The sequence below is a fragment of the Callithrix jacchus genome, chromosome 3 (genome assembly GCF_049354715.1).
Source record: "Callithrix jacchus isolate 240 chromosome 3, calJac240_pri, whole genome shotgun sequence".
In the NCBI taxonomy this organism is placed as follows: domain Eukaryota; kingdom Metazoa; phylum Chordata; class Mammalia; order Primates; family Cebidae; genus Callithrix; species Callithrix jacchus.
In genome coordinates this window covers 140,874,730-140,901,436 of record NC_133504.1, presented here as the reverse complement: position 1 = coordinate 140,901,436, position 26,707 = coordinate 140,874,730, and the positions used below count along the sequence as shown (strand labels likewise).

General features: G+C 35.0%; 1 protein-coding gene and 2 non-coding genes across 18 annotated transcripts in view; 2 read left to right on the top strand and 1 right to left on the bottom strand.

The window, feature by feature from the left end:
• The window catches only part of EXOC1 (exocyst complex component 1), a 52,944-nt gene that overhangs the window by 7,846 nt on the left and 18,391 nt on the right, over nucleotides 1–26,707 (top strand). For 4 of the 16 annotated variants that reach the window (XM_035293694.3, XM_008993325.5, XM_008993329.5 and 1 more), the window contains exons 4-12: nucleotides 2,555–2,714; nucleotides 5,484–5,504; nucleotides 7,294–7,481; nucleotides 9,637–9,864; nucleotides 10,056–10,188; nucleotides 10,825–10,934; nucleotides 11,741–11,794; nucleotides 16,823–16,972; nucleotides 23,447–23,552. In XM_035293694.3, coding sequence (XP_035149585.1) covers nucleotides 2,555–2,714; nucleotides 5,484–5,504; nucleotides 7,294–7,481; nucleotides 9,637–9,864; nucleotides 10,056–10,188; nucleotides 10,825–10,934; nucleotides 11,741–11,794; nucleotides 16,823–16,972; nucleotides 23,447–23,552 — 1,150 coding nt within the window. The remainder of the gene's footprint in view (nucleotides 1–2,554; nucleotides 2,715–5,483; nucleotides 5,505–7,293; nucleotides 7,482–9,636; nucleotides 9,865–10,055; nucleotides 10,189–10,824; nucleotides 10,935–11,740; nucleotides 11,795–16,822; nucleotides 16,973–23,446; nucleotides 23,553–26,707) is intronic. The other 12 variants (XM_035293698.3, XM_008993328.5, XM_035293696.3 and 9 more) reach the window with 3 other exon arrangements.
• LOC118152644 (small nucleolar RNA SNORA47) lies at nucleotides 22,228–22,365 on the bottom strand. The gene has a single exon (XR_004741375.1). It is a non-coding gene; the product is annotated as a small nucleolar RNA SNORA47 (small nucleolar RNA).
• Nucleotides 25,192–25,298, top strand: LOC118152515 (U6 spliceosomal RNA). The gene has a single exon (XR_004741275.1). It is a non-coding gene; the product is annotated as a U6 spliceosomal RNA (small nuclear RNA).

Here is a 26,707-nt window from a genome sequence, read left to right as displayed (position 1 = left end):
AGCACCCAGTGTTTAGAAAAAGGTGAAATGTAGAAACTGGGTTTGACAGAAATTTAGAGGAATGGAGATTGGAAAGAAAATTATAAGGGGATGTTTAATAACCACTTTAATAAGTAGTTTTCATTGCCATGGGGAGGGATCAAGAGTAGAAACTTTTCTGGTTGGCTTCTCTTTAAGAAAAAAACACTTTAAGGGCTCTTTAAAACTGTACCTTTATTAAAAGCATTTTTCCCTTCAGTAGTTTTGCACTTCGTAACCCTGTTGACTTGCATAATTCAGTAACATTGCTGAATGCTTATTTGAATGCATTCTCACAGCTGACGCCTCTTGCTGACTTGCTTAATGGATTTTTTTTTTTTGCATTTTATGTAGGCACCTTGGTGTGTGTACACTATATATGGATAGGAAACATAAAACTTTTATACATAACTTTAAGTTAGCCATTTAGTATCACACATTGATTTGTGTGAGTGTTGCCACTGGAGCACTCAGCTTCTTTTATGGTATTATGGGAAATATTCCCAGGGAAGAGATTATTTCCCATCAAGTTTCATATTAGTTGCCAATACTCTTACTGTACTTTTTGGATAATAATGCAATTACCTTTTCGTTGTAAAGACAGGTTTTTAATTTTTGATGCTTCAATTCTGTTTATTAAGCTATAAATTGAACTAATTAGTCGTTCTGTACTGCTGTAATATGATGTTGTACCAAAGATCATGTGCTGATTCCTTAGATATTTCAATTCTTCACAGTAAAAGTGTGATATAACTTCCCTTACCTTTAACGTATTTATATTTCCCCCAATAACAGTTTAAATGAATCAAATATGTTAATATTCTTCTAGAACGCTAAGAATATTTGAGCCTATTTTTTAATTCCTTGGATGTAAAGAAAAGTATATGTCCGTAAGTTTGTTGGTTTGCTTATTTGTTTCTTTGTTTTGAGATGGGGTCTCACTCTGTTGCTCAGACTGGAGTGCGGTGGAGCAATCTTGATTCACTGCAGCTTCCATCTTACAGGCTCAAACCATCTGCCCACCTCAGCCTCCCAAGTAGCTAGGACTACAGGTACAGGCCACCACACCCGGCTAATTTTTGTATTCTTTGTAGAGACAGGGTTTTTCCATGTTGCCCAGGCTGGTCTCAAATTCCCGGGCTCAAGCCATCTGCCCACCTCAGCCTCCAAAAGTGCTAGGATTACAGGCATGAGCTACCAAGCCCAGCCTATTTTTTAAAATAATAGTCAAGTAGTTCTATTCATTCAAGGTAGAAGTATTAGCCTGGTGTGGATTATTGCTGTAACATGGCTTAAGAGACTTGTAGAAAGTACAGTGTAATTCTCTCAGATTGGTTGAGCTTCTTTATCACATGAAAGAACTTTAGGCCAGGCACAGGGGCTCATGCCTGTAATGCCAGCACTTTGGGAGGCCGAAGCAGAAGGATCAGCTGAGTAACATGGGGAGACCTTGTCTCTATAAAAATTTTTAAAATTAGGCCTGCTGGTGTGTGCCTGTGGGCCCAGCTACTCAGGAGGCTGAGGTGGGAGGATTGCCTGAGCCCAGGTCAAAGCTGCAGTGAACTGTGATTGCACCACTGCTCTGTGACCTGAGCAACAGAGTGAGAGCCTGTCTCAAAATTAAAAATGAAAAACTTTAAGGCCCAGCAGCACTTTTAACTTTTGAGACATCTTTAATCATTCCTTATTTTCAAAATAGAAAATAATTAAGAGCAATCTCTGCTTTTCACCTCAATTGTTCTTAGAAAGTACACCAGGAGGCCGGGCGCGGTGGCTCATGCCTGAAATCCGAGCACTTTGGGAGGCCGAGGTGGGTGGATCACGAGGTCAAGAGATCGAGACCATCCTGGTCAACATGGTGAAACCCCGTCTCTACTAAAAATACACAAAAAAATTAGCTGGGCATAGTGGCGCGTGCCTGTAATCCCAGCTACTCAGGAGGCTGAGGCAGGAGAATTGCCTGAACCCAGGAGGCGGAGGTTGCGGTGAGCCAAGATCGCGCCGTTGCACTCCAGCCTGGGTAACAAGAGCGAAACTCCTTCTTAAAAAGAAAGTACAGGATATGCATTGTATTTTTCTCAAGTTTTATAATTAGAAGATATAGTCCCTATTAGGGAGTTAGTGTCCAATTACAGTTTGAAATAGTAGTACATTATTATAGAAAATGTGTAACTCTAAAACTCTATAGGCAATTTAAAAAGAAAAATTTGGTCCGTGTCCAAGCTAGAGACCATTGTCATCTTACTAATGAGGAAGCTAAGCCACAAAGCCATTAATACATCCCATGCTTCTACTCATAGACCTAAAGGGCGTAAGAAGAAAATGACCACAACCGTATGTTATTTCTTCATCCAGCTTCTTTGGGGTGGTAAACAAATTCAGTTCTCTAAACCCTTGTCTTCTAGTTGCTTAACTGATTTTTAATCATCTTTATTTTCCAAAAACAGTGTAAATTCCTTTTTTTAATGTAGATTCTACATTAACAATGAAAAAGGATGTGATCAAAAATAATATCTTTTGTGTATTTTTATTTTAGGAAAATCCTGAATTTGATTTACACTTTGAAAAGATATATAAATGGGTTGCCAGCAGCACTGCTGAAAAGAATGCATTTATTTCTTGCATTTGGAAATTGAATCAGCGATATCTCCGGAAGAAAATTGATTTTGTCAATGTTAGCTCACAGCTTTTGGAAGGTAAAGTTAAATAAAAATGAATATATAAAATCAAGTGTATCTTCAGGTGAATATGTAATTTGACATCATTCAGATTAATTAGAATACTGGATTACCTTATTGTAAAAGAATTTTCAAATATTTTTTTCTCATTGCAGAAATTATTTATTCATTGTAGACTATTAATACATTATGTTAAATAAATGAAAATCACTCTTCAGAGATAACAATTGTTAGCACTTTGTTAGATAGTCTTCTTGTCTTTTTCCTATGCATATATACCTTTTTAAGATAAAGAAATTTACATTATGTTTTCTGACATAATTTTTATATAATGTATCATGAACATTTTTCATGTTATTGAATACTTACCCCAACATTATTTTTAATATTACCATAGTATCCCATTATATGGATATACCATAATTTATTTAACTAATCACTTATTTTTTATTTTCCAATTATTGCTTCTTTTAAACAGCTCTGGGATAAGTATCCTTACAGCAGTATTTTTGTACAGAGGGTAGATGTAGTGGGTAAAGAACATAGCTCTGGAGTCAGACTCCTTGGGGTCAAATCCTGGCTTTGCAGCTAACTAGCTATATGACTTTGCATTGATACTTAGTCTCTATGTTTCAGTTTCCCTTATCTCAGAGCTAAAGATAATAATAGTATCTACCTCATAGGGTTGTTATGAGGATTAAATTACATAATATATGAACATGGTAAGAACAATGTCCCTGTACATAGTAAATGCTTAGTAAATAGTAGCTGTTATTGTGTTATCAGGATAAAATCCTTAGACATGGAGTTTATTAGAATATTTTTTATCAGTATATCTTCAAGAATCTTACTATACATCATGTTGTGTTACAAGATAAAAACTCTACTGTTTAATTTTTGAAAATATAGAATGAGACCAGGCGCGGTGGCTCAAGCCTGTAATCCCAGCACTTTGGGAGGCCGAGGCGGGTGGATCACGAGGTCAAGAGATCGAGACCATCCTGGTCAATATGGTGGAACCCCGTCTCTACTAAAAATACAGAAAATTAGCTGGGCATGGGGCTGAGGCAGGAGAATTGCCTGAACCCAGGAGGCGGAGGTTGCGGTGAGCCAAGATCGCGCCATTGCACTCCAGCCTGGGAAACAAGAGCGAAAGTCCGTCTCAAAAAAAAAAAAAAGAAAATATAGCATGAGATTTTCTGCTTTTAAAATTTCTTTTCTAAAGATATAAACATTGTAAGACAGTACTTAGTAATTAATTAGTGAGCCTGCTACTGGTTTTAGGCTTGATGCTTGACGCTGGCACACAAGTCACATCTGTCAGGCACCAGTAGTGCTGGTCTTATGTAGGAGCCCCCAGGGTTGCCATCTCACCAACATTAGTCCCCAACATGTTGGTAATTGAGTGTATTGAGGGAGTGATCTTCAAGAAATATATGATAACTTTTTATGCCTTAAATCATGGTTTAATTTGCTTTGAATGGCTTTTATTTTTTTTACCATTTCAGGATTGAACATTCTGATGAGTCAGTGACTCAGTGATTCACAAGTTTGATGTTCTGTCTTCAAATATTAATGCATTTCCAGATGTTATTTATTGTGTAAGATAATTTTAAGCCAGTATATTTCAGGACATTAATATAAAAAAATACATACCCTACCTGGATCTGCTTCATTAAGAAATACTAACCAAAATCAGTGAGAAGAGTATTACTGTTTTTGAAAGTGAAATATCTCACTTTTAAAAAAGGCATTTAATTTTTCAGGGCATAAAACAAGAGTATACACATGTCCATGTTCATAAACATTAACCCTCATTGAGGTCAATTTTAAGAATACTGAGGAGATCCTTAAGGATCTCATTTTGAAAATTACTTGCAATACGTCAATAACTCTTGCTTTGGTTTAGTGGAGTTCAGGGAATAGCTTTATTAATGGCTACTTGTTTCATGGGCCTTGAAATCACAGCCGTTAATTCCCGTTAAAAAAATAAATGTCTCTAAGTTTTGGGTGATGTTAGAAAACAAATAAAAAATTATTACCGCCTCCATTTAAGAGTTCATAACCAAGTAAGACTATTTTAATTATAAATGCTAGCAATAGCAGCTTGGTAGTTTTTATTGTTGACAGTTGAATGTGTAAGTTAAATAATGGGGCTTCTCAGCAGAATAAGTTTTTTAAAAGAGAACTTTTCAGCAGTTGAAGTAGAATGAAGTTTTTGTTTGGCCTTTTTTTTTTTTTCATTCTGTTACTTGTAACCAGCTTTAAGAAAACAAAAAATCTTTGACTTGAATCCTTAAATGCCAGCTTGAACTGTTATTTTGTGTGATTTTTTTTTTACTTGCCTCAATCTTGTCCTTTCTAACTTGTGACTAATCCTTTGTGAGGGTGTGTCTGGGTAAAGCTTTCGGGCCTTGGGTAATATAACTAGACTAATGCATGAGTCACAGCTGCCCTAAATATAATCCCCAGGAAATGATTAGTTTCCCAGGTTTCTCTAAGGGTTAGTTAGTACTGTTTCTTAAAAGACTTAAGAGAAAATAGAAATATAAATATATTTGTAGTCACTATCAGAAAGTGAATAAGAAAAATGAACACTGCAAATTTAGCTTCTTATGGATCTTTCCACTTTGTAGTTGATTTTGATGTCTTTTGAACTTTAATTTAACATGAAGTTCAACTGAGATATGGGTAGTATTTTTAAAACTTAAGCCTGTTTACTTCTCTACCCAGCTAATAGTCTTTGCTTACTTTCCTCTGCTTTTTTCATACCTTTTTACTCTCCAGAACTGCCTAAAGTTGCAGAAGGTGCGTAACACCTTTTCTTCTTCTATTCCGTATGTTTTTATTAGTTGTCATTTTTATGTACCTTTGGTTGTATATTTTATGAAATTATGTACCGGGACAAATTTATTTTAAAAATCCACATAGTAATAAAATTAATGATAGTGTTTGTTATTGGCTTTCAGAGGACATTTCATTAGAAAATACTTCTGAAGCAGTTAATTATAATCATGTAAAATATTTGTTTAAGTCGACTTGTGTAAGAGCCTGTTCAGAATGATTTGGGCAGTCCCTGCCCCCTAGTGGCTAATAAGCGGTCACAGATGACAGTTTAACATTTTCGCAGTAAACTAAATGGACTCATTGAAAGAATAAGGAGCTCGATAATACCTCTCTGAAGAACTTATATACTGAAATTTGCCTGTACCAAAAGTTTTAGTCTTCTTTTTTTCTGGGATGTTATCTCAATCTGCCTAAATTATTATCACTCTTAAGAGCAAATCTTTTGTTACTTCAAATTAGCTGGTTTTTGTTCTGGGACAAACGAACATATTTCAAGTCATACTGAATGTAAATATTCATTTTCCTATAAAATAATGAATACTAAAAGCATCCAGAGTTTGTGATTTAAATCATGTTCCATTAAGTCTGTGAAATCACTAACTTTATTTAAAATGGTAAAGTAACATCTTAGGAGTTGAAAATGATTTCTTTCATTTTACCGCTCCTAACCTCAAGTTTTATATACAGTGCTCACATGCTGGTGTGTTTCCTTAAAAAAAAAAAAAGGGCCAGGAGCGGTGGCTCAAGCCACCAGCACTTTGGGAGGCCGAGGCGGGTGGATCACGAGGTCAAGAGATCGAGACCATTTCAACATGGTGAAACCCCGTCTCTACTAAACATACAAAAAATTAGCTGGGCACGGTGGCGCATGCCTGTAATCCCAGCTACTCAGGAGGCTGAGGCAGGAGAACTGCCTGAACCCAGGAGGCGGAGGTTGCGGTGAGCCGAGATCGCGCCATTGCACTCCAGCCTGGGTAACGAGCGAAACTCCGTCTCAAAAAAAAACAGAGAGAGAACAGAAACATTTATCTAGAAAGCATTTCAGATTTGACCTCTTGGTCTTTTGCTATAAAGCATGAAGCCTGTTTAACTTTTCATAATTTGAAACAACCATGTTGTTGTTGCTCTTACATTAGAGTTATTGAGTAACTCATCTTTAGAAATATTGTCAATGCATGTGAAATTTTTAAAACAAAGAAATGGAAAATTCAGTAATATTCTAGTGACCAAAATAAATTATGAATTATAGATGCATTTTTCATTTTAATTAAAAATTATTTGGCAAAAATATACATACCAAAGATGAAAATAACAAAAGTAACAAAAGAAAAATTCCACCTGGGAAAAAAAGGAAAGCAAATTGTTTTTATGTGTACCGAATTCATAGTCGTTTTGTTAGAGCAACAGCCACATCTGGTACGAAAAAATGCGTAGGTTTGTTTCCACCTGTTTTTGTGTTTTGCTTGTGCATTTTAGCTTAATTGTATTTTGGGGAATTGTGGTGAAAGCCTGTTTTAACTTTTGTAAGTCAGTGCATTAGACTGCATGCTTTTTATTTATGCTTTAGGACTTTATTTCATTAACATATGAAATTATTTATAAAAATAAAATTTGATATTTTTCATATAGTTTGAATCATTCTTTCCTCTTTTTCAGCCGCTAAATGTGACCTGTGCTTATAACTATACCTGGCTATATGTAACGTGTTACTTTTTTGACTATTTTACTTTGAATTTTTACCCTCTTTAAGAATCTGTTCCAAGTGGAGAAAATCAGAGTGTGACAGGAGGTGATGAAGAAGTAGTAGATGAATACCAAGAGTTAAATGCAAGAGAAGAACAGGATATTGAAATAATGATGGAAGGCTGTGAATATGCAATCTCGAACGCGGAAGCCTTTGCAGAAAAATTGTCCAGAGAGCTGCAGGTGCTAGATGGGGTAAGACTTTTTTGAAATCTATGAATAAGTGATGTGTAGTGAATTGCAAAGGATAATGATGTTCATATTAAACCACCTCAGCACTTAAGCCTTTATAGTGTGTTATTGCTGTCTTTATCTATAAGCATGTTACCAGCTTCCATCAGTATTTTACTGTTCTTCAAGAGATGAACTACTCTTATTAAGCCAATGAAGATAGTTGGCTGAGATTCTGGATTTGGGGAGGTTCTTGATATGAAGCGATGGAAGTAAAATGCAGACCAGAGAACATCTTGGGAGTTGATTCACTCAGCCTCTGAAACATGTTGGAATAGTTAGTGCCAAAGAATAGTGTGTGTGCGTGTGTGTGTGTGTGTGTGTGTGTGTGTGTGTGTGTGTTTTTAAAAAAATAGGGATGAAGTATAAAGAGAGAAATGTGGCTGAAATATGTGAATAATTTACCAAAAAAGATTGAGTGCGTGGTTAAAACAGGAGAGCCAGAGAAAAAGATCTGTGACTTCTCTGCTAAAATGTCTTAGAATGGAGCTTTTTGTTTTGTATGCAGTTTTTGAGTCTGTAATTCAAATGCACAGCACCTGCTAGGTGCAGTGGCTCATGCCTGCAATTTCAACACTTTGGGAGGCCAAGGCAACAAGATCACCTGAGGTTAGGAGTTTGAGAAGAGCCTGGCCAACATGGCAAAACCCATCTCTACTGAAAAAAAAAAAAAATCAGCTAGACATGGTGGTATGCTCCTGTGGTCCCAGCTACTCAGGAGGCTGAGGCACTAGAATCACTTGAACCTGGAAGGCAGAGGTTGCAGTGAGCTGAGATCATGCCACTGCACTCCAGCCTGGGCAACAGAGTGACACTGTCTCAAACAAAACATAACAGAACCAAAAAATGAAATGTACAGCACCCCTTATGTTAGAATAATCTAAAATCATTTGGGTTTGGTCTGGTCTTAAGATAAGCATTTAAGAAATCCCTCAGAGGATAAGGAAAATTTTAAAGATTTAAATTTTAGTGTTATCTACATGAAAGGTACAGAAGCTATGGGGTCTGGCTCAGCCCAGAGAGATTATATGAATAGTCCAAGATTACAAGTTTACAGAGATCACTGAGAGCAAAGCCCAGAAATGATTTTAAGATGTTAAGGAGGAAATTATCCTGGGCAGATTCAAACCCCAGCTCTGTTACTTAAGAGATGTCAGTGGGTCCTGAGCCTCGCTGACTGTTAAAGTCGGATTGCACTTAAACTTGAGTTACTGTGAATACTATATAAAATTACATGTGAAACCACAGCATCAGCTGTACAATGATATTCTTTAAATTTCTTGTCCAAGTTTTTAATCGTACCGTGCTAATTGCCTTCTTAATATGGTTTAGTGATTTTTATTTTTTGTTCTAATTAATATTGTATATCTGTTCCAAGTCAACAGATGGCTTTGCAGTTTAATTTTGGATTTGGCAGTTTCCTTATTTCAGGGAATTCAGAATCAATAGTCAGAATCATTTAGAAAATAGTGATAAGGGGTGGTGGTTTGTTACTGCATTGCCTGGGGGGAGAAAACAGAGTGGCAAATGAAAGAGAAAAGATGATAGAAGGATCTGTTGGCCATATGCTCCTCTACATCCTATTACTAGTTCCCATCATACTACAGTTATAAGTTAGTTTCATATATTCTTCAGAGTCTGATGTACCACTGCTGCTTTCTCAACTAGCATATCATATAGGTGATTATGCTTTTATTTAGGGTTTCATATAGATGTTAAGAAAATTTCTAGCTGGTAAAATTGGAGGAAATGTTAGTGATAACATGGCCTAATGCCTCCAAAATGTATAGAAATGAGAATGTGCCATTACTGATGACATTCTGGCACCTTACTTGTACAGTCTGTGGAAATATAAAATCCTAAGGCATGGTTCCTAATATTGATATAGAAGCAAGTGTACCTGCATGAAATACTGTGTAAGACATGGAAGAACATAAAGTGATAAACTAAAGTAGATGTGTAGATACATATCAATTTTTGTTACTCCAATTTCAAGGAAATTTAGCAGCATTTCACCTGTATTCTTTTTTTACACATTTAGATAACATGACGTGTGGTTTATGTGGTTTTTTTTTATTTGTTTGTTTATTTGTTTGTTTTTTGGTCTTTAACTTTGTAGGCTAACATCCAGTCAATCATGGCATCTGAAAAACAAGTCAACATCCTGATGAAATTGCTAGATGAGGCTCTAAAGGAGGTAGATCAGATTGAATTGAAACTGAGCAGTTATGAGGAAATGCTCCAAAGTGTAAAAGAACAAATGGATCAGATCTCTGAAAGCAACCACCTTATTCATCTTAGTAACACTAATAATGTAAAACTCCTATCTGAGATAGAGTTCCTTGTGGTAAGTATGATTGTAAATTAACAACAACAAAAACTAGTGATGATATATAAAATCCAGTTGTAAATATTTTCTAATTTCCTTATGAGAGCAGGATTTAAAATAATTCCAAAGACCTAATGATAGGATTGAGTAGCATCTTGCCTGTAAATTTCCCAAAATTACACATGCAAATAGTGTGTTTGCATATCTAGAACCACATGGACTTGGCCAAAGGTCATATAAAGGCCCTTCAGGAAGGAGATCTTGCTTCCTCCAGAGGCATTGAGGCCTGCACCAATGCTGCTGATGCCCTTCTGCAGTGCATGAATGTAGCTCTTCGACCAGGTATGTTCATTAGAAAAGACAAAAATGTGACTAAGAATCTGAGACTAAGCCTGTCACTTGTTGTAAAGATTTTGACAAGAAATAATATGAGGCAAGTGGTTTAGGGTTACATTATTAGCTACTCAAGTTTCACTGATTTCCCAACTTATTTCTATTGACACTAGGAACTTTTTCACTTTAGCTCCTCCTAATTGACCATCAATGACTGTAGTTAACACAGTGATTTTTATTTAGTGCTGTCTACAGAACCAAGCACAAAGTAGGTGCAGTGGTTAGACCAGAGAGCATAAGGTTTTTCTAGGCAGTGGCTTCAAAACTTGAGTATCCATCAGAATCCCTAGAGGTCTTATTAAAACATAGATTACCTAGCCCCAACCCCAGATTCAGCAGATATGGACTGAGGTTTTAGAATCCACATTTCTGACCGTTCCCAGGTGATGGTGAGGGAGGACCACACTTTAAGAACCACTGTGCTATCCTGTTTTTCTCCTGTTTTAACTTTTATCATTTAAGTAAATGAATATACCCATAAAACTTTTGGGTTCTTCAAAACTTTGGAAATGTTTAATATTCCATTAAACATCGAGGAAATCTTTTTACCCATTAAACTGGTCACAAAATGTCATTCTGTATCAGGCCATGACATGCTTCTGGCAGTCAAACAGCAACAGCAGCGATTCAGTGATTTGAGAGAGCTTTTTGCCCGGAGACTGGCCAGTCACCTCAACAATGTATTTGTTCAGCAGGTAATTTTATCTTATTATTAACATGAGCATGTTCCTATATATTATTTATATATGACCTTAACCTTAAATTTCCACCTACATATTAATGTGTTTAATTGGGATTGCAGTCAATTCCTTCACATATTCAATTTTAAGATTTGGAAATAGATGCTTCTTTGCTCATAGATGTTCTTTGGGCCTCAGCTGCCTCTTTAGGTAGACAGTCTAGTTCCCTTCAGCTGAAGCTCTCTGATTGTAAAAATCAAATAACTATGCATATTAAATGCATATACTACTTAGACATTCTTATTTATAAAAGTAAGTCCAAACTTGTTAGATGTTTACTATTAGACCTGATTTATTTTTCAATATTTTGAGGTGAGACTCAGAACTTGAGTCAGTATTTTAAATGTGTTGTAAGATCCATGTACTTAGTACATAGTATACTTGTTAAGAAAATGACTATAGCTTAACTGTAAATTTCAGTTGATCTAATTGTCATATAAATGCTTTGCCTATATTTTTATATGGAAAACGATGTTATAATTAAGAGTGTAGTATTAATATTGTTATTAATAATATTAAGAGTATCTTTGAGGGATTTGACTAGAATCCCTCAAATAATAATATCTAATGTAATAAATTAGGTTTCTAATTTTTTTCATCTCTTTTAAAAGTCCTATTTTATTAGCATTATTGGGTGGAAAAAAATTGGGGGGATATCTTGTTCATCAAGAAATACAGTCTGAAAACATTAAATTTTTACTTTGTTTTCACTTTGCAATATTCTAAAACAATTGTATTTACTATATTTTATTTCCAATTAGTTTACTCAGGCCCTCCTTCAACTCTATAACAGGTCGTACTTTCTTTCGGTTCCTGTGAGTACATCAAATTTGGCTCAAGCTTCTCTGATTCTTTTTTTTTTTTCTATTAAGTTTGCTAAACTTAACAGCAGCAGAATCTTTACAGATTATAACTTACTGATTTAAGCTACCTGTTAACCCATATTTGTAGCAGTTTTAAGTGTCTCATAATAGAGACTATTCAGGCCAAAAAGGCATTTAATCTCATTCTGCTTGCTTTTCTTTCTGTCATTTTTTCACTCACTTCATATATTTAGTAATAAATAGTAGTATTACTCCTTTAGTAATAATAATAATATTACTCCTTCATTTTTAGTAGTCATTTATATGCTGGGTGATTGAGGTACATACCAGACATTGACTTGGGATAAATGAGAGACCAATCCTGCCCTCAAGTAGTTCACGGTCTAGGGAAGGGAGACATACAAATAATATACTCCAGAGGGATAAATGTTACGATAGTGGGACCGTGGGATCATAGAGGAAGGCCACTTAACTAAAAGCACGGTAGGGGGAAATCAGAGAGATTCCTTGACCTGAAAAATATCAAGAAAAAGTAAGCTTAGAAGTCACATAGGAAATACTGATTCCCGTTTTTCTTAGGTAATTACTTCAATAACATCTATTTCTATACAGTTCCTTAGTTTTTAAAAATGACACTGTTGACAATGATGTTATCCACATTTGTAGATAGTATTGAAAATAGCAGCCAATAAACAAGAGTTTTCTGTATCCCTGTTTGTTGTAACATGCATTTATGATTTTGCTTCTTGTCTTGTAAACTAATGGCTTCATTTAAAATGAATGCTTCCCATTTCTGAAAAGCTAATATATATTGTTACATGTGAGTGATGCATGTTAAAAACCAGAATGCTGTGACAACCTGAGATGTGCCGGAAAAGGTGGAAGAAGATACCCCACACATAAGAAAGAGATGTTCTTTGTGTTGCATTCAGTGCATCAGGTCACCTAGCAAAAGAGTTGGGAAACGTGGGTATTTCCACTCCTGGTAGGGGAACAAGCTGGGAAAATTGATTAAAATAATATGGTACACCTCTTTGTCAATCACAGAATTTTCATTGTGTATTTATTATGCACTGTCTTCCATATGTAAGAATAAGAAATAGTTTGTACCCTCAAGATGCTTGTAAGGAGTTAATATACTTACTCCTTGTAAGGAGTTAAGACTAATGTACATTAGCAATGTATATAATAAATTGCTAATTGTAGAACTGTGGATTTTAAGTGCTAAAAAGGTTTAATCGAAAGTAAGTTTATTGCGACTTTAAGGAGTCAGATAGGGAAGGAATCGAGGATAAGGTAGGACTTAAACTGAGTCCATGCAATACAGTTTATAGCAAATGAGTAGTTATTATAACATTTACAAATAATGTACTGAAGAATCCAGTGAAAATAATCTATCTACAACATAATTTCAAAGCCTTGATTCTCAGTCTTTTTAAAATTCACAAATTAGAAAAATTAAAAGAAATAAAATTCAGAGACTGACCAGATCACCAATTTTTTATTTTACCAAATAAAGACCTTTAAAAATAAATACTACCATCTACTTTCATTATCTTTTTGATTTAAAAATGACACTTCGGCACTAAAAGAATAAGATTTTTTTTTTCAAATTTTAAAAATTAATACATTTACCTTTATGAAAGACTCACTTATTTCATTTTATGTTTTCTTATTGCTGTAGGACAGGAAAAACATCTTGCATTTGTGAATCACTGATCCAGAGCATGCTGTGATGCAACTTTCCTATTAATACTTCTGTATATTATACTTTAGTGAAACTTGAAGTGCATTTTAATATGATACTCACTTTCACTGTAATAAATGTGAGAGTAATGTTACATAGAGCATGGCTAGCTCCTTTTAGATCTTTAAGATCTTACACACTCAACTTCCATTGAAATTATAGGCTCTTACCCATAATTTTTACATTTACTAGGGAGTTGTGTATCTAGAAAGATATTCAGGTATGAGAATCTGGCCAGTTACACTAATTAGGATTATGACATTGAAAGCAGGCAGTCAAATTAAGGCTAATGAAATTCAGGAAATATTTGCAGAAAGAATATGTCGTTTAAAAATTTGTTTGGGTTGTTTTTTGAAAGATTTATTTTGATAACTGCTGTCTACCTTTTGTTTCCCCCTTTGGTTCTACAGAGACCTCATGATTCTATCTACTTTTGCCTTTAGCGGCTTGAGACCGATTATGCACATAACTTAGAGAAAATGAAAATGCACTGAACTAAAATTACAACCAGTAAAAAACTGAAGTTGTGAAACTTTTTACCATATGCTTAAGTGTAGAAATTTTCCTTTTAACATATGTATACAGAAACAAGCTATAATAAACCTGTGTTGTAGACCACCAACATTCAATTTCTTTTACAAAAATTATTTCCTTAAGCATATGTCACATTTTTCTAAACATGGATTGGTGATTTCTGGTTAAAGGCTTAGAAAGACTTATGATTAAGATCCATTTTTGTGAGGTTTGTTAGAACTTTGCTCAGATTTTTTTTTAAGAAAACAAGAATAAATATGTCGTAACAGAAAGAAAGAGTTCCAAATCTTGAAAGGTCCCAATGTATCATTTCTTCTAAAAAGTCACTATAGCAAAGTGCTTAAGAGTGCGGACACTAGCCTGACTCTCCTACCTCCTAGCTGGGTTACCTTGAATGAGTTAATTGACATTTCTGCCTGAGTAAACAGTTGTAGAAGAACACAGACAATAATTTTGAGTCGAATCATTGAGAAAAATTAATGAGGAAGAATGTTTTGGATAACGATACATTGTTACTAATAAAAACTATTTAGAAAGCATTTGTATGGTATAAGTCTGTCTAATATTCTTCCCCTTTAATCAGTGTGACCAATTAAAGCACACAGTTAGGCCAGGTGCAGTGACTTACACCTGTAAATCCAGCACTTCAGGAGGCTGAGGTGGGCAGGTAACTTGAGCCCGGGAGTTTGAAAGTAGCCTGGGCAACATAGTGAGACCCCATCTCTATTCATAAAAATAAATTTTTAAAAAATAAAACACAATTGGAGACATTGGTAGATTTAAAACTATAATACATGTATCTGTCTAGTATCTAATGCATATAATGCTGTAGAATCCTGATTATCCTTCTGGTGTGTCAGTTAAAAACCATTTATGTAATAGAATGTTTATATTGACCTTTGGCAACACAGAAATAGATAATAGTCCAATGGTAATACCTGTGTATTTAATGTTATTAATTTTGTTCATCTTCATTGTTAGCCTTTACAGAAAAGATATGGTGACCCAGGCATTCTAAATATGTAGAATTATGCCATTCTTCAACACTTTAGCTCTTAGACCTCATAAATTCTTTTGGAAGATGTGATTGTTTTATATTCAGGTAGCCACCCAGAAAAGAACATCCACGTAGGTTCACACTCCGTTATCCAAAACTTTTGGAGTTAAGTGTGTTTTTAGAATTTTTCAGATTATCTAATATTGCTCTTCTAAAAGAGTAATGCAGTGTATGTACTATATATTATATAATCACTCCAAGTACATATTTCTGCAACAAAAAATATGAATAGTCACTCTAAAAACTATAAATAGGCCCATGTCAATTCAGGTCAAGTTTTACCATCAAGATTGTTTTCGTGCCAAGCTTATTCTGAGTTTTCAGAGCTTTTTGGATGTCAGAATTACAGAAAGTGATTATGGACCTATTAATTAACATATCTTGTGTATAACATCTGTGGTAGCTGTGAACTTCTGTTGCCTCTGTGTTCTAGTTCTTGTTATTTTGAACTAGTCAGTCTTGTTTTGTGATATTTTCCTGCCATCTCTAGTTTGGTTTCCCAAGTTAACCTAAGTAGATATCAGTAAGAAGTATCTGATAAGTATACTGGTTGTTCTCTACCATTTTATATGTAATTCTGTCTAATGGGTCCTTCCTTTTTTCTTCTTAATTTCCTTTTAAATTGGGGATGTATTCTCACATGAAAATTTTCCAACAGACGGATTTGAAAACATTTATGAAGAAGGGACTTGGATAATGATGTGGGATTTTGTACTTGGCATGTCTTATACTTCCATCCTTCTTTTTCAGTTACTAGGGAACTCTTCATTCCTCTAGGCCAGAAATGTTTCTTTCTGAATTCTCTGTATTTTAAAGAAAAGTTTTTAAAATTCATAACCACTAAGGTCTTGTGTATAAAGTATATAAATTAGATGAAAAAGTCCCTTTTAACTTAGAATAATTTAAATTCTTTAAATTCAGGATGCTTATTAAGCTAATGTATATCAACTAGTATAATTCATAATTAGCTTTAGGTAAGTTAACCAGCTCTAAAACTCTAGCAGTCTGTGTCATTTTAATACAGTTTTCACAAAATGCTAACAAATAACTTCTGACCATCTGGGCAAATCAGATTGAATGAAAATTACTTCAAAGAAACCTTTCTTGTTTTGCCTTTTGCTTGTTTTTGGGAAATTGTATTTTTAAATTGAATCTGCTCCAAGATGGAAGCAAGACTCAGATGACCAAGGTTCCAATTCCAAGCTCTAAGACTTTATATTCTACATTTTTTGTCTGTTGTTTTAAATATTATAAAGTCTAATGGGAATGCCATAAATGTAGACTGTTTTGAATGATTTGTCTATTTGTGTTTCTTAATTCAAGCTATATCAGGAAGTTCATTTGCTTGTTAAATTGTAAAATATTGTAGAAAAGAGACAGCTTCCCTAAAACATTCCATCTTCACTCCTTTGAAAGACGGAATGAGTAGTTGATTTATCAGAGTGCCACTGCATGTTTATGATTATCTCATGGTGGTAATGTTTATTTGATATGCACAGGATAATAAAAGTTGAGTAAGTATTTGGTTTTTCTTTTTCTGTGTTCTATTCTTAATGTTTTTTATTTTTCTATGTCTTACTGGTTTTGCTTGGCCATGTTTTGGTCATTGTTTTGACTTTTTATTGTGACAATGTTTCTTTGTACTGTCAATGATATTTATTTACTTATTTACTTACTATAGGGTCATGATCAGAGTTCAACTCTTGCTCAACACTCTGTTGAACTGACTTTACCCAATCATCATCCATTTCATAGAGATTTGCTCCGATATGCCAAGCTAATGGAGTGGCTAAAGAGTACAGATTATGGAAAATATGAAGGACTAACAAAGGTATGGATTTGATGTCATTTTCTCACTGAGAATAGAGCATTACCTTTTAAAATCAAGAGATCGTATGTTCAGTTCCCCAGGTTTAAAGTACTATTTGTACATTCTTAGCAAAGCAGAAAATGATTCAGTGCTTTTTACCGGTGATAACATTCCTTTTGTTTATTTGGATAAAGAAGACCTAAATTTTAAACTTCAGTATGGAAAAATATTAAGCTGTACTGTTGCCTGAAGCATCAGTCAATTTAGTTAAATGCTATACTAATTTCCCAAGTTTCTTTATGTACGGTATAGAAACAAGGAAGTATGAACATTGTAAGTGAAGTATTGGCCCTCTATGGATTTATAATCTGTTCTGTTAAGGAAATACAAAGTGCCTCTTTATTAAGCAAGCATTCTACTATTCCAGGAACCTGGGCCCCACCTAATAAGTTTCTACGCTAGTGAGCTTTAAATCTGGGAAGAATCATACATAAAACAATCAGCAAAAAATTAAATATTAAACTGGAAATGAGTTTTAAGTGTATGGCAATATAGGGAAGGAAAATCCCTATCTTGAGGCCATGGGTGAAACTTCGTGGAAGATTTTTGGAATTCTAGTTGAGTTTAAATAATGAGCGTAATTAAACCAGAAATAAGAGGAAGGGCATTCTAAGGATGGGGAGACAGATATGCAGACAAAGGTGAGAAAAATATACCCTTGTCCTATTCACCTAAAGTGAGGTTAAGTGTGACCAAAGCAGAAATTTCCTATTCTAGAGCAGTGAGAAATGATGTTAAAAAAAGATGAGCTATGGGATGTACCAGCATTCCTTAAGCATAGGAAAGATTAGATGAGGGAAATTTAGTTAAGAACCTAATGTAGGGCTGGGCGCGGTGGCTCATGCCTGTAATCCCAGCACTTTGGGAGGCCGAGGTGGGTGGATCACGAGGTCAAGAGATCGAGACCATCCTGGTCAACATGGTGAAACCCCGTCTCTACTAAAAATACAAAAATTAGCTGGGCATGGTGGCGTGTGCCTGTAGTCCCAGCTACTCAGGAGGCTGAGGCAGGAGAATTGCCTGATCCCAGGAGGCGGAGGTTGTGGTGAGTTGAGATCGCGCCATTGCACTCCAGCCTGGGTAACAAGAGCGAAACTCTGTCTCAAAAAAAAAAAGAACCTAATGTAATAATCCAGATGAAATGAAGTGTTGAGCCAGGAAGATGGTGTTAGGAATAGAGAGAAAATATAAACCAAAAGAGAGACTCCAATGGCAGAAGGTTGATGCCAAATTTGCTGGGCTCAGAAGTTAGGACAGTAGTATGTACCATTGGCTAAAATTCTACACTTGGGGAAGAGCAAAGTCATTTATTCATGTATTCAATCAGCAAATGAATTGAGCACCTATTACATGCTAACACTTGTTGTAAGCACTTGGAGATACAGCATTGAAGGAACCTTGCCATCTCAGAGTATGTATTCTGGAGGAGACAGACAGACAAAAAGTTAATTATATAGTATGTTAAGAGGTGCTGCTGAGTGCTCTAGAGAATATAAAGCAGGGAATGCCAGGACTGGGGGAAGGGTGTGGGATAAGGATTTCCAGAGGAGAGCTTTTTAGGCACAGCGCAAGTGCCCTAAGGCAGAGTGTTTCCTGGTGTGGTAGGAGCATTGTGAGCCAGGGGCAGACCCTGGTGATGGCATGGCAGATCTGGAAGGGATTGTGGACAATGTAAGGATTTATCTTTTACTGTGCATGACATTGCAAGGTAGGGAGGGGAGCTGGTAGACTTTGAGCCATGGAATGACATGACCCGACTTAGATTTAATAGCCATTGTAGCAGGAAACCATAGGGATAGTACTTTTCTGGCATTTATGCTGTTGATCTTTAGTTTACGAATTGGACATTATGTCCCTTTTTTAAAAAATAAAGCTAAAGAGTTCCTACCTATCTACTGAAATAAATAAATAGCTAATAGTATTCTAGATAGTCCTGGCTGAAGATCCATTTGATTAAAATTTTGAAATAATCTGAGAAACATCTAAAACCTTTAACTGCTGTAAGTTATTGTAAACTTGAAGTTTAAAAATAAGAAATCTAAGTAATGCATAAGCTGTGTTAATAATGAATAATAATTATGTGGACAATATGGCCCTAAAAGATATTCTAGAATTGGAAAGAATGGTATGTTTCAGGTCTCTGTGGAATGAGAATATTGGAATTGCTAATGTAAAAGCAACTTCTATCCGGTATCTTAGATTCATGCTTCAGAAGAAAGCTGAAGGCTTAGGTAGAGATTTATGAGAAGTGTGATAGTAAGAAGAAGGCAAATTGTGTATTCCTATCAATGCATTTGTGTCGACGTATTTGACAATAGGACGTATTTATGTATCCGTTTTCATGCATTTTCTCTTTGAAGTGCCTTTGCTCGTTTAAAGTAAAATCTGGCTCTTACATTATGATTTCTAAACTGAGATCATAAGAAAAGGGACATAAACCTTGGTAGAATAAATAATACTTTTAAATTGTAATTTTAAAAATGCTAATCAAAAAAATGTCTCCTGAGGTACTTATATACTTCTTATCTGGCTAGCTACTTTAGGTGAGATTATTTTAGTTCCTCAGAATTAGTGTATTAAGTATATATATACACACCTCTACTGTTGTGTTACATTTTGTTTTGTCTTGTTTTCATTCAACAGAATTCTGATTTGGAGATATCTTAAGGAAAAAATTTACATTAGTGGAATTCTTTGCCTTTTGAAGTTTTAGGAGGATTAATATTCTGAATAATTAAACATAAATTATATTTCCTTATGAGTTTTGTGCCAACAAGTGATTTATCCCCTAGTGAATATTCAAATAAGTAATCAATAAGCTTTTTACCTAATTGTGTTCCCAGTGACTATTATTGCCCTATCTTTATACATAATGCAGTATTCATGAATGTAATTCAAAGTGAAGAAACAAGATTATAGCCAACCTGGTAGATTTATGGAATCATTCTCTGCTCAGACTATATTTTTGATTGACAATATTAATGAGCTTTTTAAATGAAAATGACCTTTTCCCAGGAATGTTGCTTCATCCTGTGATTTGAGCTTTTGACAGATTATGTATTTTTACCTCATAATCTAATTGGGCTGCTGAAGAGTTGTCAAAAATAGGAATTTTACTTAAGGAAGAAAGGAATGGAAGGAAAAAAGAAGGACACAGGCAAATCTGTCTAAATTTCTTTAGCAAGAAATCATACTTAAATTCAGAAAGCTATTTGCACTTGGTTAGGGTTACACAGTTCACTCTTTTTGGCAGGAACAGGAAAAGCTTGTTCAAAATTCTTTGGAAATAAGAATCACTGGCCACTGCCTCTAGCTCTACTGAGGCTGAATCTAATTAAAGCCCCGATTTTTGGTATACCGAAAATAGATATAGCTTGGACTGCCCAGATTCCCTCCTCTCAGGACTGCTACCCCTATCTGCAACTCTGGGTCACACATGTAGGGCAGTTAGTAGAGATGGTCCATCCATGGGTAGGAAAGGAGCTTCCTCTCCTAATACCCTCCTGAGATTGGCAGTTTGGCTTGAAAATGACTCATATGCCTTCTCACCACCTCGGTTTTACATTTGTAGAATTTGTCCTATTGGTGTGAATCCCATATATGTGAGACAGACCTCAGTCAATTTAGGAAGTTTATTTTGCCAAAGTTAGGAAGTTATTTTGCAAAGGATGCACACCCATGACACAGCCTCATTAGGTCCTGACGATATGTGTGCAAGGTGATTGGGCCATAGCTATACATTTTAAGGAGACATGAGACATCAATCAACATATGTAAGATGAGCATTAGTTTGGTCTGGAAAGGCTGAACAACTTGATGCAAAGGTGGGACAACAAAGTAGAGAGGGGGCTTCCAGGTCATAGATAGATAAGTGACAAATGGTCACATTTCTTTGAGTTTCTGATTAGCCTTCCAAATGAGCCAGTCAGGTATGCATTTATCTCAGTGAGCAGAAGGATGACTTTGAATAGAATGGGAGGTAGGTTTGCCATGGCAATTCCCAGCTTGACTTTCCCTTTTAGCTTAGTGATTTTGGGGCCCCCAAATTTATTTTCCTTTCACATTGTATAAAGAAAAAGTAAAACTTGGAGGTCTCTGGAAGACTCTACAGTGGACCCAGGTTCCACCGCTTGCTACTCAAAAGCCAAACAGTAGGGGCAAGGGTTGCTGGGAGGAAAAGCAGATTTAATTAGAGAGCCAGAGAAGCTGAGGCTGGTGGAAGGAAAATAAAATCAGAGAGCCAGTAGAGAAGATGCTGATCTTGGGTTCTAAAGTATCATCTTAAAATTTAAAATTTACCATAGGGTTTTGTTTTTTTGTTGTGTGGTGTTTTGAGACAGAGTCTCACTCTGTCACCCAGGTTGGAATGCAGTGACACAATCACAGCTCACTGCAGCCTCAACTTTCTGGGCTCAAGCGGTCCTCCTGCCTCCGCCTCCTGAGTAGCTGGGACTACAGGCATGTGCCACCACTCCCAGCTAATTTTGTATTTTTTGTAGACACAGGGTTTCACCATGTTGCCCAGGCTGGCATCAGAGTTTTGGGGAAACACTGATAAAGTCAAACCTACCTGTTTAACTTTCTTATCAGTGAGTTCTGTTGAATACCAGGAGAAAAGGTATCTAAGTCATTTGTGTCCCACTGAAAAAGTAATACATCCCAATGAAATAGGAATTTTAATTTATATTTGCTTTTAAAGTTATACAAAGATCATGGGAAAGAATTGCTCATTTGACTAAGTGTTCTTACAGAGATTATATGAAAAATGTATATGGCCTACAAATTGAAAAAGGGCAGGATCTATATTATGTTTGGTCCAAATGCTATTTTATAAGGCTACATCTGTAAAGTATTTTAAAAATCTGTGGTAAACTATGAATCAATAGACAAATATTTTTTTTTTTTTTTTTATTGCTTTGCATTCTGATATGCTTTCTTGAGTTAAGCTTGGAAGCTGCACATAAACCCACAGATTCTCTTACTTGTGCCGAAGTCTGAAAGTCATCCTTACTGATGTGCTTCTAATAGTGCCAGAGGCGACCAATTACTGTCATGCTTTTTCTTCTCTGAGTTTCTTTAAAAACTACAATGCCCAGAGGGAGTGTTGCACAGGTGAATGCCATCTGTTAGGAGTTAAAGTGGGCACAAGGGTGAGAAGCACTGACTTTGACGTCTTCATCCTTTGACCTCACGTGAGCCAGGGACAAGCAGTATCACAAATGTTGGCCAGCACAGCACTGCCCCTCCAAAGGTGGCAGGGGGACATACTCTGCCTGGGCAGCCCTTCCATTTTGGAGGTCTTAACCGGTAGAGGGCAGCACGGGGCAGAACTGCCTCACCTCCTCAGTCCTCCACATCAATAGACAAATATTTACATAACATATACCCTTTGGAAGGTATACCTGATCTTTAAAGTAACGTAAACATGTTCTAAAAATGGACATATTAATTTGGAATAATATAGGAAGTTCAAGCTTAGATTTTACAATAAACTTAAAGGAATAGCTAGGTACGACTTTTCTACTATGGATTTATTTAAATTTAGTCATGTGTGGCATTTAACTTCGTACTTGGAAAAACATACAGTCTCCCACTATTGAGGAACTCTTCCTGAGAGTACATTTTTATGTGATGATAAGTAGAAATGATGAAGACATGATTTTTGCATGTCAAAGGATAGGTGTTTTTATTTAAGTGAGAATCAAATCTGTTTTAAGAAAATTAATCATTTAATTTTGGAAACTATAAGATACACTAATTAAATTCTTAGGGAAAATAACCTATTTTGGAGTAATACCCCAAGCTAACAGAGGCTCAGTGAAACTGAAAAAACTTTAAATGCCATTAACTATTTATGATTGGTATAACTGTTTTTAAAGCAGCATGGCATTACAGAGGAAAGCAATTAAGATTCACATACTCCTTGACCCTGTAATTCCACCCCTAAAGAATTATTCCAAAGAAACAGTTCATTAGAAATGAAAAGGTTGTTGTAACATTGTCTATCACTGCAAAACATGGGAACCTCTTCATTGTCCTTTGTTAGGGGATTGGTTTACTTAATGGCACTACACCAACAAAACTGAATACTGTGCTGTCATTAAAATGTGAGACTGGAGAAACGTGATTGTTCTGATTCAGATATTCTGTATAGTATGATTGCAGTGATATTTAAAATATGCAAAAGATAATACAGAAAAATGAAAATATAAATATAGCTATGTTTGACTTCATATGTTTGTAAATTGTTAATGTTATGATGCTGATTCAATTGTTTTTTTAAGACAGAAAATAACCTATTTTTATATCCTGTGAAATACATCCAAGCTTTGCACCAGGAAATTTAAAATAAGCATGGAGGACTTGGAGAGTTTAAAAATGGAAATTGTTATATGTGTTTTATTAATAAGAAGTATGTGTTATTTTTATTTTAAGAATTACATGGATTATTTATCCCGACTGTATGAAAGAGAAATCAAAGATTTCTTTGAAGTTGCAAAGATCAAGATGACCGGCACAACGAAAGAAAGCAAGAAGTTTGGTAAGCTTAGGCATGTCAGTTGATTACCTTCCTATTAAAAATGGTTTTATTTATAGCAAATAATTCTAAGACGTCTTAAGCAAGGTGGAGGTAGATCCAGTAGAATGAATGAAAACAGAGATCTAATACATTGGCTTGATTTATAGCTGTTTCATGAAACAAATAAGTATATCTGTAAATTTTTTTTTCCAATTAAAATTCTACAGTACGCGACTATGGCAGCAATTGTGTATTCATGCTATAATCAAATATGTATATTCATAGTAAAAGCAGTTGTTGAGAAAATCAAGTGCAGTTAAGTAGAAAAAGTATTAGACTGAGAGACAGATGTTGGGAGTTGTTTCTGATTCCCTAAAAGACTTTTTGTAACAGTTGGGGGCAAGTCACTAATCTCTTAAGTCATTGCTCTCCATATAGAAATGAAACTGATTCCTAGCTTCTTACTTCTCACTGGCTATTTTGAATCAAAAAGAAAGTTTAAATATTATATCCCCTGCCAAAGGGCTATAAAACAGTCACCAAACATTCTCATGTTATTTTACCTGATTTTCCTTAAGAGATGTTTTAAAGCATGTTAATTTTTGTTGTTTCTAACTATTTTAAATGGACAAAAACATTATTTGAAAGAATAGCCAGTGACAGTATCAAGTTATGAGGAAGGCAATTTGCCGAGGCCACATTCCGCTCTTGCATGTACCATCTCTGGAGTTCCTTTTGGATGGAGTTTTGTGCCTATTCAAGTCAAAACCTGGCCTTAAATGGCCACATTGTGTACTCCTCAGTGTGTCTGCATAGCTCCCCTTTAGAATAATGAGTTTAGCATTTGCCTGTTGAAAGGAGCCTATGCCCTAAGCAACTTCAATAATCAAGAAACAGGATTGAAAACTGATTGTACATATTTCCATTCTTTTCTGTGGGACAGAGAAGACTGTCATTAATGGGTAATTATTCCTGTAACTCATTGTTTTTAAAAAAAGAAACACTAATATATTGATCATACTAGTCCAGACATTTGAAATGGTTTGGATTTGTGTGTACATATGCTACACTTTACAGATACTGATAAGAATCTTGGGACAGTACGCTTTTGGAAACAGAAATGCTAACTCATCCTAAAGGTTAATTGTTCTTAAACAGCGATGTGTTTATATCCTTGTTAATGTTTCACTGTGGATATGTTATGCTTTTTTTTTCAGTAAACAGCATATTTATTAATGCAGTTACATGTTTAATGTTTTCATGAAGTATATCTGTCACCACTTGTTAGTGAACCATTTTATTTTGAGAGAACTCCTTCAGTATATGAAAACTGGAGATAAAAGAAATATTTGTAAAATTGTCTTCTGAGTAGGTCATTAATCCTATCTAAGATTCACATTAAGATAAATGAAATAATAAAAATATAACTTAAATCAAGTACAGTAGTATCTTAATGTTATCATTGCATTAACCTGGAACCTAAATTTTTTTCTTCCTTGAGAAATTCTTAAATTATCTTGTTAAAAACATTTTTAACTAACATAATACAGGTTTAAAAGGTACTTTTGTAGTTTTATAAGTGTTAAAATTACATATCTTTTATTAAACGTATTAAATAGCAAGGATAGGAGAGTTATGTGTGACAATTGCATAGAAAAATGTGCTTACTTTAGCAGCACATATACTAAAATTGGAGCAATATAGAGAAGATGAGCATTGCCCCTGTGTAAGGATGACACACTAATTTGTGAAATAGTCTATAAAACAAAAGAAAATTACCATATCAGTTATTTTGATAGTTGTAGGAGAAGAAAAGCTAAATAAACAATTCAGAGTATAAAAATAGTTTGGTCCATGTTTGAAAATCTAACTTTTAGGTAGTATTTTAATAATTAAAGTTAAATGCAAATGACTTGAGAAGTTCTGAATAAGGTATAATGTAAATTTTTTTCAAAGATCTTTAAGGTGATTTAAATTGTGTTTAAATGAATTTTTAATACTACAGACTGTCCTGGCTTATAATTTTTCGGCTTAGGAGTTTTTGATTTTACAGTGGTTTGAAAGCAATCTGCAGTCAGTACAAATCATACTTCAAGTACCCATACAGCCATTCTGTTTTTTACTTTCAGTATGATATTCAGTAAATTACATGAAATATTCAATACTTTATTATAAAATATGCTTTGTATTGGATGATTTTGCCCAACTCTAGGCTAATGTGTTTTCACCATCTTTAAGGTAGGCTACACCTCTATGCTCAGTAAGTTGGGTCTATTAAATGCATTTTCTGTTTACAATATTTTCAACCTGTAATGGGTTATCAAAATGTAACTCCAGCCTGGCGCAGCGGCTCACACATATTAACCCAGCATTTTGGGAGGCGGAGCCAGGAGGATGACTTGAGCCCTGGAGTTCCAGACCAGCCTTGATAATGACAAAACCCCATCTCTACAAAAAAATTAAAAATTAGCCAGGCATGGTGGTGTGCACCTGTGATTGCAGCTACTCAGGAGGCCGAGGTGCATGGATCACTTGAGCCCGAGAAGTCAGGGCTGCAGTGAGCTGTGATTGTGCTACTACACTCCAGCTTAGACAACAGAGCAAGACCCTGTCTCAAAAAAAAAGGCAAGAAATGTAATCCCATCATAAGTCAAGGAGCATCTGTAATTATAATTAAAATAGAAACCTCAAATTTTGGAAAGATGACTTTTCAGTGAATCAAAATTAAGTCATTATAAATGAAATTTAAATTAATTTTGCTTTTTGTTTACTTGATGCTCTGAAAATTCTGGGTCACAAATGCTATTAAGAATAGATACTGGTAAAAATAGTCAGAATGAATGTATCTTACAAAAAGAAACTGTATAGTCAATACAGTAATAGAGAATCAGGGGAATAGAGAATCCTTTCTTTTTGAACCACTCTTGAATCAAGTCTTTAACATCTACTTAGCTGAAATAATTCAAAAATATGTTAAAGTATCAAGGAAGTAGCTTTTCTTTGTGATAAGGCCTTTGTGTACGTTACTGCCTTTTTTGATTAATAGATTTATTTTGATATTTTCAAAGGCATGGAATTTTTTTTCCCAGGATTATTTCAGTGTATTTTTTTCTTTGTATTCTACAAATTTAGGTAATGAAATCACAGGGAAAGGAAATTTAGTAATTATTTTTTAA